We start from the raw sequence: 16168 nt of genomic DNA on the forward strand, positions 1-16168 counted from the left end.
CAAAACAAGGTAGGGAGACCAGGTTATACTGCCAAGGAGGTGACTACTACTGAGGTGGCAGTTGGGCCCAACTGCCACTCTGCCGTAACAAGACTAGGCCTATGGAAGCCAGCAAGTAAAGACAAGGTTTATAACAGTTTAATTGAGGGAAAGAATAATAAAGGATGGGAATAAGGGATTCTACACTAACAAGCTAAGGGCAAACCACAGGGTCAAGGGAGGGACTTATCTACACTAATCCAGGCAGGGCCCAGAGAATAACAGGACTGGAGTGGGAATCCTCACAGTAGAGTCCAAAGATGTTTTTAGGATGCCAGGAACCAGCTCCTCCAGAACTGATGGTCCAAAGCAGTCCAGTAGGGAGAGGAAGTCTGCAAGCTGTCCACCAGATCGCAGATCACTCCCTACTCAGTGCTGTTGTGCAGGATAGATGTCCTCTGCTTCCAACCTTCACCACACTCCAGGATCCCAGGGAATCAGGGTGCAGCTCCCCTAGCTCTGAGGTCTCCCAAGGAATCAGTTACTGCCTGTCCCAAACACCACGGAGTCCTTCTCAGAGAGTGCCATCACTTCCTGCTTCCCCATTCCATGTGGAATTCTCCAGCCCTTCCTGTTAGGTCTAATACTAATACTCATCTAATAACTAAATAATAATCTTCCTCACAACAGTTCTTACCTAACTTTGCCCTGACCCCTTGAGCCCCGATTGGTGGGAGTGAGAACGTGGGTAGCTTAGGCCTAGAATACAGTAGGATTTAAGACCTGTCTTCTAGAGCAACTCAATAATATTATTATCATCACTGGCAAAATTTAGTCTAAGAACAACTTTACTTATCAACCAGAGACCGTATCACTCTGGCCCAGGGCTGCCTGCCCTGGGTCAGCAGAAGACCATCCAGACAGGATCCATAGCAACCTTTAGTCAGATAATCTTTCTCCTTAGATCACAGTATTTCCTAACCCACTTTCCACTGCTTTGTTCCCTTACTCTGTTATCAATAAACCCCTTAGCCTTAACCAGAGAATTCTGTGGTTATTTGCCTACCATCTAAGGCCAAGGAGAACAGGCATCAGGAAGGGTTCTTAGCAGGTTGGGCTGGAACAAACGCCATTGCTGAAGGGCAGGAAGTTCAACATCCACTTTCTGTCAGCCTGCCATTAACCAATAGGAAGCTGCTTCCTCAGCAGGGAAGGGGCCTGTTAACCTGATATCTTAAAGGATCCTGCAGTGCCAAGCAGTGAGGTTTCTCTGGACACTCAGTTACCCAGGCTGGGCTTGAAACTTATTTATGAATGTAAGTGTATATTACACTTGCCCAGGGTCACACAACTAGGAAGTGTCTGAGGCCAGATTTGAATCCATTGACCTACCCAGCTACTGCCTCCAGTGTACCTTTCTGATCATATTCCTTCCATTTCATAGACTTTCTGTGGTTCCTCATTGCCTGCCAGATTAGGTATGAATTCTTTGTCCTGGCCTTTAAGACCCTCCAAAATCTGATCCCAACCTGCCTTTTTAGCTTTCCAACATGCTGCAGTCAGCATGTTGTTCTGTCCCCTATTCTTGCCCAGTCCTTTTTGGTTTCTATGCCATCTTTCCTACATACCTTATAAATACAATTCATTCCTTTCTCCCCTTCTCCACCAAGCCTTCTCTAATCTTTTCTCTTGTGAAAAGTGAATTCTTGCTGATGAAGTTTCCCATAGTTTTTTACCTAGATCTGTCATTTACAATTAGATGCTCTCCCTAAACCATATCTCCTTGTATTCATGGCTTCCCCATCCCTGCCCCAATTTCTGTCAGCCACATGAGAATAGGGTCAATATCCTGTCCCTAGGACCTAGAACATAATTGGTACTTGATAGGCATCTGCTGAAGTAATTTTAAAAATAAGATTTTTGTTAAAAAGTGATTAAAAATTATTTTGTTTATTTTTATAAAGATATTTTACTTTGCCAATTATATCTAATACCAAATTTCTACATATGTTTTATAAATTTATAAGATCCAAATTGCCTCTCCTCCTTCCTCCTGCCTCCTTTCCCAGAGCTGATAAGCAATTTGATCTGGTTATACATATGTTAATATGTTATTATGTTATTATGCAAAACATATTTCCATATTACTCATTATTATAAGAGAATACTCATATAAAACTAAAATCCTAAAATAAAAACCAAAAAACAAAGAAAAAAGTAAAAAAATTGTATGCTTTGATCTGTATTCCAACTCTCAACAGTTCTTTCTCTGGATGTGGATAGCATTCTTTGTCATAAGTCCCTCAGAATTGTCCTAGATAATGGTATTACCGAGAGTGGCTAAGTCTTTCACAGTTGATCATCCTACAATATTGCTGTTATTATGTATACTGTTCTCCTGGTTCTGCTTATTTCACTCTGCATCAGTTCATGAAGGTCTTTCCAACTCTTTCTGAAATCATCCTGTTCATCATTTCTAATAACATGATAGTATTCCATTATCAACTTGTACCACAATTTGTTCAGCCATTCCCCAGTTGATGGATATCCCCACAATTTCCAATTCTTTGCCATTTCAAAAAGAGCTGCTATAAATATTTCTGTTCAAGTAGGTTCCCCCCCCTTTTTTTAATCTCTTTGGGATACAGACCTAGTAGTGGTATTTCTGAATCAAAGGGTATGCTTTGGTTTATAGCCCTTTGGGCATAGTTCCAAATTAACTTCCAGAATGGTTAAATCAGTTCACAACTCCACCAGCAATGATTAGTATTCCATTTTGCCACATCCCTTCCAACATTTATCACCTTTTATTTTCATATTAACCATTTTGATAGGTGTGAGGTAGCACTTCAGAGTTGTTACAATTTGTGTTTCTCTAATCAAGAGTGATTTAGAACATTTTTCTATATGATTATTGATAGCTTTAATTTTTTCATCTGAAAACTGCTTGTTCATCTCCTTTGACCATTTGTCAGTTGGGGATGACTTGTATTCTTATAAATTTGACTTAATTCTCTATATATTTGGGAAATGAGACTTTTATCAGAGAAATTTGTTATAAAATTTTTTTCCAGTTTGTCATTTTCCTTCTAATCTTGGTTTCATTGGTTTTGTTTGTACAAAAACATTTTAATTTAATATAATCAAGATTATTCATTTTACATCTTGTAATATTTTCTTTCTCTTGTTTGGTCATAAATTCCTTACTTCTCCATAGATCTGACAGGTAAACTATTCTATAGTCTTCTAATTGATTTATATTACCCTTTATGACTAAATCATATACCCAATTTTAACCATATCTTGGTGTAGACTGTAAGACATTGATTTATACCTAGTGTCTATCATTTATACCTAGTTTCAATACCATTATCTAGGACAATTCCAATTTTCCCAGCAGTTTTTTTAAACAGTGAGTACTTATTCCAAAAGCTGGGATCCTTGGGTTTATCAAACACTAGTTTGCTGAGGTCATTTACTCCTAATCTTTTCTACTGATCCACCCTTCTATTTCTTAACCAGTACCAGATTGTTATGATGATTACTGCTTATAGTACAGTTTGAGACCTGGTACTATTTAGTCTAGAAAGATAAGTTCCTGAATTGGCTGTATCCAAAAATACATTTCTCCAGTTGCCGCTTGATTTTGTTCCCTTTCTGGGTACATAAATGTGTAGTGTATTTCATCACATCTTTTCAAGTTACTCTTCCATCTTATTTTTAAATATTAACATTTAATAAAATGAAAATGACCACTTTTCTTTGTCATGATACTAGTGGCAGATAACATGAAAACTGATCTGAAGAATGCCATTGCAGCTCTTTCCCCAGTACACAGGAATTCCTCTATCCATATGCTTCCACAGCCTAACTTGCCAACTCTGCATGAAATTTCAAATTTTGTTAAGAACATTTGATAGTGAATAGACAATACATAAAAACTATATCCAGAAGATATTGTCTTGTCCATTTCTTAAAAGAAAATTTAACAAACTTAAAGTTTGCCACTTGCCAAAGCCTATAGTCTCCCTGTCAGCTTGTCCTTGTCAGACATAAGTAGTAATCGACAATGCAGCCAGTCTTCCAATTCAAAAGAAACTGTGGGTGTTTAAATTCGTGAAGAGAGGATAAGGATCCTCTAGTTTCTGAAGAACTGTCAGGAAAAAACTTGTCCCCAGAGGGCAGAGTTAGCAACAGTAAATGGAAATCCCAAAGGGATAGATTCTGGCATATTCTCAATAAAGCCATTCAAAAACAGAATGGGGGCTGTCTCCGGAAGTGGTGGGTTCCCCTTCAGCAGAGATCATGAGTGGAAGCTGGATGACCACTTGCTGAAATGGTTATCAGGGTGATACTTATTCCAGGATGAGTTGTACTAAATGGACATCAGGGTCCCTTGTAATTCTGAAATACTTTGATCTTATGACTGCCCCTCATGTTTGTTTCTCTATTTCTCCTTAGCTGTCAGTGAACATAAGTGAAAAATGTCTTTAAAAGTTCATTGTAGGGGGCAGCTGGGTAGCTTAGTGTATTGAGAGCCAGGCCTAGAGACAGGAGGTCCTAGTTTCAAATCTAGCCTCAGACACTTCCCAGCGCTGTGACCCTGGGCAAGTCACTTGACCCCCATTACCTACCCTTACCAATCTTCTGCCTTGGAGCCAATACACAGTATTGACTCCAAGACAGAAGGTAAGAGTTTAAAAAAAAAAAAGTTCATTGTGATACCTTTTAAAAATGCCATTTGACTAATGCTTAACCATTTACTTAGACCACACCTATTTTGTCTAGTACAATTATTCTTTCTATATATAGATGGTGGGAAGGGAGAAGGCAATGATTTTTTATGCAACTGGTATAATTTTTAATACTGCTAACATAGTTTGGACTAGATAATCTCTAAAGTACTTTTCTACCAAGATTCTTTGATTCTTGGAACCTCAACTGAGCTAGAGTTGGTCAGCCAAAGTGACTTTGGAGGGTAAAGACCTAACCAGTTGATAAATTTTGTTGGAAAAAAGATAGACAATTTTTTAAAAAGTACTTTTTTTCATAAAGGGACAGTGGATTACACAGTTTGTTTTGAAAAGACCAAAAGTTTTATTTCATGTATTTTATCTAGCGAGGCTTTTGAAAATTTTTGAAGTAATCCAGGGAGGGGGGAATTTGTTACATAAGCTCTTCCATCATATAGTAATTTTTATTGAACAATATTCACTTTATTGTTCTTGATCAGCAAAGTTCTTGATCGGATGTCACACAGCTTTGTTTCAACTAGAAGTCATAGTTGTGTTTGTTATTCATGCCATTATTCAGATCCTTGATTCAATCCATACATGAAATAGGTCAGTGCTACATTTGAAGTCAGAGATCCTTGTTCAGTTGTTTCTTTGCCCTGTGACCTTAGGCAAATCATTTAACATCTTTAGATTTCAGTTTGTCCAGATGAGAGAGTTGGCCTCTAAGGTCTCTTTGCAGTCCTTAGTCTCTGATCCTGTGTCAGTGTCATGTCAGAATTTTAGTTTTACATTTTTACCAGTATGTTTATTAGTTAGACCATAAATTTCTGCTCATTCCAAGTTTATTGAAAATAAGCGAATATTTTCATTCATGAGATAACTTATGTAACTCCCCTATTACCACTAGCTTACCATGCCTTCTCCTATGCCGGAATACCTGAATGTTCACTACATCGGTGAGTCTGCCTCCAGACTGCTCTTCTTGTCCATGCACTGGGCACTTTCCATTCCATCCTTCCAGGCTCTGGGGTGAGTTTTTTGAAGGTCTTGAATATAAACACTATTCATAGCACAAATGTATATTGAATAAGAAATTTGGGAACAAGCCAGGAGGGTGGTTTGTTGGGGGATGAGGTGTGGTTTTTTGTTTTTGTTTTGTTTTTTTGTAATTCCTGAGTGATAAATCAAGAAATCAGGGCATCTAGGTGGGCCTGGAGGCATGAGGTACTGGATTCAAATATCTCCTCAGACATTGCGTAGCTGTGTGACCTAGGGCAAGTCACTTAACCCCAACTTGGAACTGGTACTTAATAACCATTCTTAGACAGAAGGTAAAGGTTTAAAAAAATTAATTTTAAAAATGCATATTTGTAGATCTTATTTTTTCAGAATAGGGATAGCCCTTATTTAGGGCTATTTTTGTATCAATCAGTTTGTACCAAATTTAATATAAAGTTCAAAATTTCTTAAAACTAGATTTTCTTTAACATGTTCTTAATTATGCACTATTTTTGGAATGTCAGTGAATATGAATTTACTAAGCACTTCCTATGTGCCAGATACTGTGCCAAGTCTTGGGAAATCAAAGACAGATATGAAATGTTCCTCCTCTCAATGAGCTTACATTCCCACAGGGAAGATAACATAAATAATATGGAAGCTGAGGGATGCCAGGAAAAACCTCTTAGAGATAGTGGCTTTTGAGCTGAGTCAGGAGTCTTCCTGAGTGGAAGTCAGGCATTTTTCATGGTGGAAGTGAGAAAGGAGAACATACCAGTGCAGAGATGGGCAATGGTATTTCCTATCACAGGGAAATGAGGAGGGCCACCATGACTGGACACCATGGTGAGTGAAGGCTTGGGAATGATGGGTAAGAAGGTTAGTAAGTTAATATGAGGCCTACTGCAAAAGACACTTAGGATTAGAGCTTCTTCCATTGAGCAGATGAGAAAGAGCATTGTCTGCCCTGGGCATTGGTTTGTAAATAAATAAAAAGTCAAATGCTAGCTAATTATTGGTCTCCCATAAGAATTCCATCATAAGCATGAAGTGACTGTCCCAGTATTTCTTAGGCTACAACCACAAATAGCAGCACTCTACTGGAGACTTAGACTAGAAACCAGGAACCAGAAAAGCTGAGTCCTCTCCACAGTTTAGCAAACACTGACCCTTCTGTGATATTAAGCAGCTGTTAATTGTAGGTGGTGCTTTCCACCTGTCTTCCTTTGGATGATACTTGGAAAAATATGGAAAAGCTTAAATATAAAGTAATTTAAGCCCCTTAGAAATCTTGTCATGAATCATTCATAGTGGGTTCACCATGTTGCAATGTAACTTGCTATTAAGCAGATTTAAATGCAATAAGTCACATCCCCTAAAAAGTAACTGCACATGAAAAAGGGAAGATGTAGAGGCATTCTTCTATAAAACAAATGATTGATTTTCTTTTTTTGTCTTTGTGTCCCCGGTATCTTGCACACAGTGGATATTTAATAGCTAAATTGAGTATCTACTCCAAGCCCTTTATTTTATTTTATTTTGTTTATTTATTTATTTATTTTTAGGGTTTAAGCCTTTACCTTCCGTCTTGGAGTCAATACTGTGTCTTGGCTCCTAGGCAGAAGTGGTAAGGGTGAGCAATGGGGGTCAAGTGACTTGCCCAGGGTCACACAGCTGGGAAGTGTCTGAGGCCAGATTTGAACCTAGGACCTCCTGTCTCTAGGCCTGGCTCTCCATCCACTGAGCTACCCAGCTGCCCCCTCCAAGCCCTTTATTTAGACTTGAAGAAACTGAGTCTCAGTAACATTAAGTAATCAGTAACATTTAATCAAGTTCAAACCAGTAGTGAGATATAGCATAGCTAGAATTCAAACTTCATTTATAGGATCATAAATCTAAATCTAGAAGAGTCAAATCTGCCTGTCCCAGTGGAGGGTAGTGAGATCCAGAGTCATCTGGCTGGAAAGTCTCTCTGCTTCTCCCTTCCCCCCTCCCCCAATAGCATTTCTTGGGATTCTGCAATATCTAGTTGGGTGGTTTTGTTTTTGTTTTTGGTTTTTGTTGTTTTTTTTTCATTTGAAGGGAGATAAAAGATGGGCAACCTGGAAAAAATGCCAGAATTCACTTGTGAATGTACTGATAATTTGATTTGCATAATATTCCCCTCTAGGAAGGGAAAAACAACAACATTGCTTTCAGAAACTATGTATTGGCTATATTTCTGTATTTTTCAGTAAAGGACAAATTTACATGGTGTCAACAAATTGAAAATACCAGGGAAGTAATTAGGCCTCTGAGCATCTGATTGACATGCTCAAACCTCAGAACGTAAAAGGAGGATATTTTTATCCTTAATAGTAGACTTGTCAGATTGTCTTAGTAACAATAGCAAAGGAAAGAGCATCTTTCAGTGGAAATCATTTTAATTTCCTTGTCATACCTAACACCATTGATTTTAAGTGGTTCTATTAAATTATGTGTAACTGCCCACTGTAATTAAACCAGATATTGAAGGGATAGGAAGAAAGAACATCACAACTTCAGGTGATGGTTGCATTACTCCAAAACCTTAGTAATGGCCATCTGGAGTCTGAGGGGAAAATCTATTTCATGGCAACTGCCACAGGGATTTATGAAATGAGAATAAATTATGAGGTGATAGTATTCAAGGGCAATCATTGGAGTGTAAGCTGTCTAATTTACCAACTTAATCTACATAGTTTATAGACATTTAGTTAAGTATTAAAAATCTTGCTATTACTGGCCAGACCTGTGATTTCATTGATGTGGGAAACATCTGTTGAGAATACTCTTGTCAACTAGAGCAGAATAACAATTCTCACCCAAACTAGAATCTTAGATAGTTACTTGCAGGCACTGAAAGGCCCTAGCAGCCAGGATGGGGCAAGAAACAGCACCTGAGCTCCACTCTTCCTGATCCCTCAATAACTGACTGGTATTCATAATTCTTAGAAGATTCCTATATTTTAAGAGCATTGAACTGTTCTACTAACATTTACTATCATCCTTTTGAACAAGTCACTTAACCTTCATTTTTCTCATCCGTAAGGATGAAAACTGAACCTGTGATTTTATTAATATAGGGAATTCTTTTTTTTTGTTTCATTTTATTTTTTAGAAAATTTTTCCATGATTACATGATTCATGTTCTTTCTCTCCCCCCCCCAAACCACCCCCCACCACCCATAGCTGAATATATTTCCACTTGGTTTCACACATGTCATTGATCAAGACCTTTTCAATACAGGGGATTCTGATAACATTCTGCCACTTACCAGTGATTCCCAAAGTGGGCACTACCTCCCCCTGGTGGGTGCTGCAGCGATCTAGGGGAGCGGTGATGGCCACAGGTGCATTTATCTTTCCTATTAATTGCTATTAAAATTAAAAAAAAAATAATTTCCAGGGGGCTAAGTAATATTTTTTCTGGAAAGGGGGCGGGAGGCCAAAAAAGTTTGGGAACCACTGGGCTAGGGCATTGAGTGATTACATGAATTGCCCAAGGTCACATATGAATCAGAGGTGAGATTTGATCCCACTTTTTTCCTACCCTCTCATCTTGAGCACCTAGCCCTAAGTCACTGAAAATGTTGAATCTATTTTGCCAACAGCTTCCTCTTTTCCCTTCCTTATAATCTCTTATAACTCAGATGTCTTCCCTCACAATATTGAGACTCTTTCACCCTTGTTACATGAAGAAGTAGACCTGCTTTTTGCCAGGACCAACCATCTAACTGAACAAATGACCCCATTCTATCATGTCTTCTCTAACTTATTGCCCACGCTCATTCCCTCTCCTATTCATCTTTTTTTTTTTTTAAATTCTTACTTTCTGAATTAGAATCAATACTATGTATTGTAATATTAGCTGTTGTCCTATATTTTGTCTCCTTTGTGGCTGAAGTCCTCGAAAGGTCATTTGCCAGGAATCTCTTCTTTCCTCTCACTCTCTTAACTCTTTTCATTCTGCTTTTTAACTTTGTCATTTCTTCATCACCAAATCCAGTGGCCTTTTCTCAGTCCTCACTGTCTTTGATTTCTCTGTAGCCTCCGCCACCATTAGTTGCTTTTTTCTCCTGTATTCTCTCTCCTCTCTAGGTTTTTATAATGTTGCTTTCTACTGGTTCTTTCTGGTTCCTTCTCAGGCTCTTTTATTCAGGTCCATCCATTTGCCCAGTAATCCTTTGTCTCCTTCAAAACTCTGCCCTGGGCCCTTTTCTCATCCAGTATGTTACTCTCAGATGACTGACTCTCAGAGCCATTTGTTCAAACTTTACCTCCTGGCATCCAGTCTCACATCTTTGTTTCCTGACTGTGTCAGATTGGATCACCTATAGAAATCTTTCATGCTCCATGTAATTTCCTTCCTTATCTCTTTTAATCAGATCAAATTTTACTTTAGCTTTGTCTGATATCATGATTGCTACTTCTGCTTTTTTTACTTTAGATGGTGCATAATAAATTCTGCTGCAGCCTTTTACCTTTCATCTGTTGTGCCTCCCTGCCTCAGATGTGTTTCTTGTAAGCAACATTTAGTAGGATTCTGTTTTTTAATCCATTCTGCTATCTACTTCCATTTTATGGGTGAAGTTCATCCTATTCTCATTCAGAGATATGATTACTGTCTGTGTATTGCCTTCTATTTTATTTTTATTTATTTTGTTTTTCTTTCTCTTTTGATCCTGCTTTATTCCCTTTCATTCCATTCCTCCTCACCAGGATTTTGATGCTCATAATTCCCCCAACCCAATCCTTTCTTCTTCCTAACTTCCCTGTTACTCTTTTTCCTAATAATGAAAGTTAACATTTATATAGCACTTACTTTGTTCCAGGCACTGCACTAAGTGCTTTACAAATGTTAGAGGACTCTTATGATCCCTGTTTGATGGATGAGTGCAGTACTTAGGGCACACAACTAGTTCTTGTCTGAGGCTCTATATAATGAATCACCTAACTGCCTTTTACACTGTCTTGATTTAATCCTGAGTGCCCAGTGCATTTCTTAGGCTGAGAACTATTTCTAATTACATTTGCCACTCCTGTTTCTGGCTGTATTTTGGTGATACTTGGTGCTCTAGAGTAATTGTTTAGTCTAATAGATTTAGATCTGGAAGAGACTCAAGTGCAACTTCATTTTACAGATGAGTAAGCTAAGTCTAGAAAACTTGGAGTTTGATCGAGATCATGCAGGTTTTGATTCCAAGTTCCTTGACCCCAATTTTAGCTTGCTTTCCCATGAACTGTGCATTTTCACATCTGAGTCCTTGGAGCATGCTCCCCTCCATCTTTACTCATGGAAATCTCTAGGGAGTCGGGGACAAGGAGTAGGAGCAGCTCATTTTTCTTCTGCCCTTGGCATTGTCTTTGACTGCCTTCAAGGTCCTTTCCATCTCTTGTCTGTGCTTCTTTGATACTCTCACAGCAGTCACTGAATATTTCCCTGTACTTCCCTTTGTGACAGAAATATGTTGCTCTTCCTGTGTCTGGCCTTCATTTCTATGCCCTTGACTCTTCTTTCTTGGGGAGGGTAGGCAGGGTTATCGTACATGCCACATACAGGGAAAAGATTTCCCTAGAAACCATGCTTCTTGTCCTGCTTCATGTTCTCCTGACTTCTACCTCCCACAGGTAGCTAATATTAACCCTGTGTGGGTGGTTCACCTTCAGCTTTTTCCAAGCTTGCATCTGCAAGAGACTTTTTCCTAAAGGGGTTTTCACTTTTTTTTCTTTTCAAGCTAAAAAGCAAAATTTAAACATAGTTGTTTAAAGAGATGTCCCATGTTCTCTTGATGAATCAAATAGAATTACCTACTGTATGCAGGTTCCTGGGCTGGGCACTGTGGGTTTGGATAGATATCATAACTGATCCCTGCCTTCAGGAAGCTTATATGATTGTGTGTCTAGACAAATCATTATGAAAATAAGTAGAAGATGATAAGTGCCAAAGAAATACAAAGGCCTTCGGGACTTATAAGAAGGCAATCCTGAGTGGTACCTTCTCCAGGGCTGCCTTTTCTGCCATTTGTAAAATGCAGATCACAATGACTGTTCTACCTGCTTTTTCATAGGAATGAATATAGAAAAGAAAATTTGATTATTGGCAATTAGAGTATATGGGCCCTTTCCCTTCTTCCTCTCATAATGTAGCCTTTTCACTGCTTTCTCTGTTAAAGCACAAACTCCCCTCTCATATCCCCTAGTAAGGAAATAGTGTTACTTGATTAGTCTCAGAGAAAGTAAGCTTTTCGGTCCCTTCTGAAGATTATAGGACTATTCTATTCTCACTTCTTGGTCATCTTCAAAAGTAGTCTTTTAGCCAGTTTGATTTGTTAATTCCTATTCTTTGAATCCCAGTGTCTAGAGACTGAAACAATACATTTTACTTAAACTTTTATTGAGGCATTAGGTTGGATTATAAATAAGGGTCAGTATCAAGCTTGCTTCCTAGAGCACTGTGACAAAAGTCACCAAAATTTAGCCACAGATCCAGCAATTCCACTACAAGTTGAAAACCCCAAAGAGATCAAAGGCAGAAAGTTTTCACATGCAATAAAATGTCTATGGCAGCAAAAAACCTGGAAATAAAAAATATACCCCTTGATTGGGAATGGCTGAACAAATTATACTATTTAGATATAATATTTTGGGTGCAAGTAGGTGATGCAGTAGATAGAATACCTTACCTAGAGTCAGGAAGAGTCATCTCCATGCGTTTGCATCTGACTGGGACACTAGCTATGTGACCCTGGGCAAATCACTTCACTCCCATTTGCCTCAATTTCATCTGTAAAATGGCCTGGAGAAGAAAATGACAAACTACTACAGGATCTTTGCCAAAAAAACAAACAAACCCAAAAGGGGTCATGAAGAATTGAATATTACTGAAAATGACTAAATAAGGAAAAAAAATATTTTGAGCCCTAAATTACGAGGACTTTAGAGAAATGGGGAAATAATGATGTAGAGAGAAGAAAGCAAAAGAACAATCTACATAACAATAATAGTAGCTTAAATAAAAAACACATTATAAAAGGCAGTCGGTTCTGATGAATTGCAATAGTCTTCCCTGGGTAAAACATATAATGAAATACGGTTACCTCTACACTACAGGTGCAGAACATTACATTTGTGCGTCCATTTTGCTTAATTGTTTTTTTTTTTTTTATTACAAGGAAGATTTCTATGGGAAAGATATATGGAGAAAATATAAGTCATCAGTAGAAGCCATTAATCTTCCCCATAAATTTATCACCACTATAATTTGAATTGAGATATTATTTGTTAATGGGCCAATGACTATTTTCTATAATTTAACCATTTGCTGATTGTTTATCACAGCTCTTATTTCCCCCCTCTCATTTCCTTCATCTTGTTGTTAGTAAAATACCCTAATAACCTTTCTGTTCAGAGTTGGGGGACTATAGATATTACAGATGCTGTTAGGTTTTATTGAGCTGTTTTTCTTTGTTCTGAGGTAAGACTTGGGATATATTGAGCAGGGGCAGTATCAGACAATAACAAGACATAAGAGGTCTAAAAGAAAGCAATAAAACTGAATAGATACATGAAATAACCCTGTAATGGCATTCAATTGCAATACAAGAAGAATGAGAGATCCCTTTCCTAGGAAATTCCTTGAATGCCTGCAAATAAACTTTCAAGAATTTTAATTAGTCTCAAAAAAACCCCCAAAAACCTTTATACACTTTGAAGACAAAAGCTAAGACTTTTGATTTTTAAATCATTAACTTTATCTAAATGTTCACTTTATCATGTTTATAGATTTGGATTTTTAGAGATTTTTGTTTTTCTTTATATAAATTCATCTTCTTATTATATTTGTTAACATACATCACTTATAGTTGCTGTCATTGAGAAATATGAAATGAAACTCCAAATTTTCCTAGCTTTTGTACATTTTTAAAGCAGTAAAAACTTCTCAGATGAATAGGCTGAATTGGTCAATATGTTTCTCATTAATTATTAACTCATTAAACCATAGAATTAGCTATGACCCCTCCTTTGTTTTCTTCTCAGAACCATTTTGGCTCAGCTTCATTTTACTTTTTAAATTAATGTGTTTATTCCATGCTGCTGATGAAAAATAGTTAAATAAACTGAGTTTTGCATTGTGTTGCCTTTTTCTCTATACAGTCAAGAAAACAGCATTTCATTAGTGAAAGCATATTGGAATGAGCTCTTTACTCTTGGTCTTGCCCAGTGTTCTCAAGTAATGAATGTGGCCACAATATTAGCAGCGTTTGTTAATCGACTTCACAGTAGCCTTCAGCAAGGTAAAAAAAATGCCTACTTTTCCTTTTCAGGAGAGAGGGGACTATTTTACAAAGTGTTGTTTAAATGAACATTTTAAAACTTCATGTCTAGAAAGCCTATTGATGTCTTAAGTATCAAGTTCCTTTTTTCTTCTTTTACATTTATTAACAGTCAGAAAGTGTTTTCTACAAAGTAGTTCAGAAAAAATAGTCTTCAGCTTTTAAGTGAATTTGGATTTCACTCCATTTTGCATCAGAAAACTAATGGGAGCATTTAATCACCTGAGGAGTTCCTGTGAATTATTTTCAGTAAAACAGTATTACATCAATAACTTTAAACTGTGCAATGTAACACTGAAGGGTTCTTGGACTCAGTCAATTTCCCCAAGCACTACTAGATTTACAAAAAAAGGATCTTTCCTGTGTTCAAGATGCTCTCCTCGCCTTTATACCCTCTTCAGTCCAACTCCTTCTTGTGAAAGTTGAAAATCAATATCCTTTGTTGGAGTCATCCTCAGCTGGCCAAGTGTATTGTTCCCATCAGCCATCAAGCATTTGTTTCTGATTTTTTCATTGAAGTTCATCAGAACCTTTTTAACTTTCCCATGGAGGTATTTCCATGCCCTTGATCCTTGTGTGCATGTGAATGCTTATGTAATTATCCTTTCCCTTAAAACTTTAGAGTTGAATTCAGTACTCTAGACAGGCAAAACTGCTTACACCTATTACTTGATCATCACCTTAGCCTCTGTTGGGAAAACTACAGGTAGCCTTTCTTGATCAGTGGCTTTGTATGACACAAACTGTAGTCTATTCATTATGTGTTAAGCCTTCGAAATGGAACTAAGGACCTCTTGTGAAGTCCATGTATACACATGGTACAAGTGATTGCTTCCAATTACAAATAAAAGATGGGGATATTTTTGTTTTTTTCACTATTATCAATTTCAGTTCTTCAATGTCAAATTTGGTTTTTGTTTTGCTTTGTTTTGTTTTTAAACCCTTACCTTCCATCTTGGAGTTAATACTGTTTATTGGCTCCAAGGCAGAAGAGTAGTAAAGGTTAGGCAATGGGGGTCAAGTGACTTGCCCAGGGTCGCACAGGTAGGAAGTGTCTGAGGCCAAATTTGAACCTAGGACCTCCCATTTCTAGGCCTGGCTCTCAATCTGCTGAGCCACCCAGCTGTCCCCATCAAATGAATTTTTACCATTTTCCCAATACATTTGTGTACAAATAAGTTTTATGATGCCACTCACTGCAGTAATAACCCCAGAGGCTTATTATTATCTCCAAATCATAAATGAAATTATAACCCCTTGCTTGTGTTTCTGTGCTGCTTATCAGATATCATGTCTCCACACTGACTAGCTTGTAATCTTTTCTATTAAAAATTTTATAGGAAAAAAGAAATAAAAACAGCATCTACTTGTTGTAATGGATAAAGAAGATAGACTATTTCAGATCAGGCCTTAAGGGTTGCTGACCTCATGCCTCCCAAGCTCACTCAAGACTCATTTGACCATAGTGAAAGTTTGTTAACTTCTTTGGTAAAATGACCAGATTCATCCTCTGGTGAGCCTACCTCCATTCCAGTACTCACATACTAGCAAAATGAATTAATTTTAACAGGGTTGCCTGATAAATGTAGAATCAGGGCAAAAGGAATTGGCTGTCTTTATCAAATAATAATAGTTCGAATCACTCTTAATGACAGTTCAAATCACTCTTTAGTGTAGGAATAAATTTGCCAAGGGGGATGGACATTTATGTCAGCCTGTTACATCTCTCCTCCCTTAAGCAATGCTTATAGCATCCCCATTAGTTAAAAAAAAAAAAATAATAATTGGGGCCAGAAGATCTCGGTTTGAGTCCCAGTTTATGTTCCTTAATCTCACATGTAACAAGTCACATGTTAGTACTGGGTCACTTCTGGCAAGTTTTAGACATTCATTCAACATCTGATATGTATAGAGAATACAAGTCTGTTGAAGGAAATAGCAAGGTCAGAGCAACATTTATAACTTATTTGTATTTTAATTGTCAGTCAAAGAAGATACTCCTTCCTGACCTATATATTTCATCCTTCATGTCTTTTGTTTCAGTCATCTCTTATCCTTGAGCTTGAATACATCTTTTAGAACTTGCTCCTGTCCAAATAT

General features: G+C 37.6%; 1 protein-coding gene across 1 annotated transcript in view; it reads left to right on the forward strand.

Annotated features, from left to right (window-relative positions):
- The window catches only part of NR2C1 (nuclear receptor subfamily 2 group C member 1), a 71880-nt gene that overhangs the window by 41381 nt on the left and 14331 nt on the right, over nucleotides 1–16168 (forward strand). The window contains exons 9-10 of the mRNA XM_044679916.1: nucleotides 5623–5744; nucleotides 13890–14029. Of these exons, the coding sequence (XP_044535851.1) occupies nucleotides 5623–5744; nucleotides 13890–14029 (262 nt within the window). The remainder of the gene's footprint in view (nucleotides 1–5622; nucleotides 5745–13889; nucleotides 14030–16168) is intronic.

This window comes from Gracilinanus agilis, chromosome 5, assembly GCF_016433145.1.
Source record: "Gracilinanus agilis isolate LMUSP501 chromosome 5, AgileGrace, whole genome shotgun sequence".
Taxonomy (NCBI): domain Eukaryota; kingdom Metazoa; phylum Chordata; class Mammalia; order Didelphimorphia; family Didelphidae; genus Gracilinanus; species Gracilinanus agilis.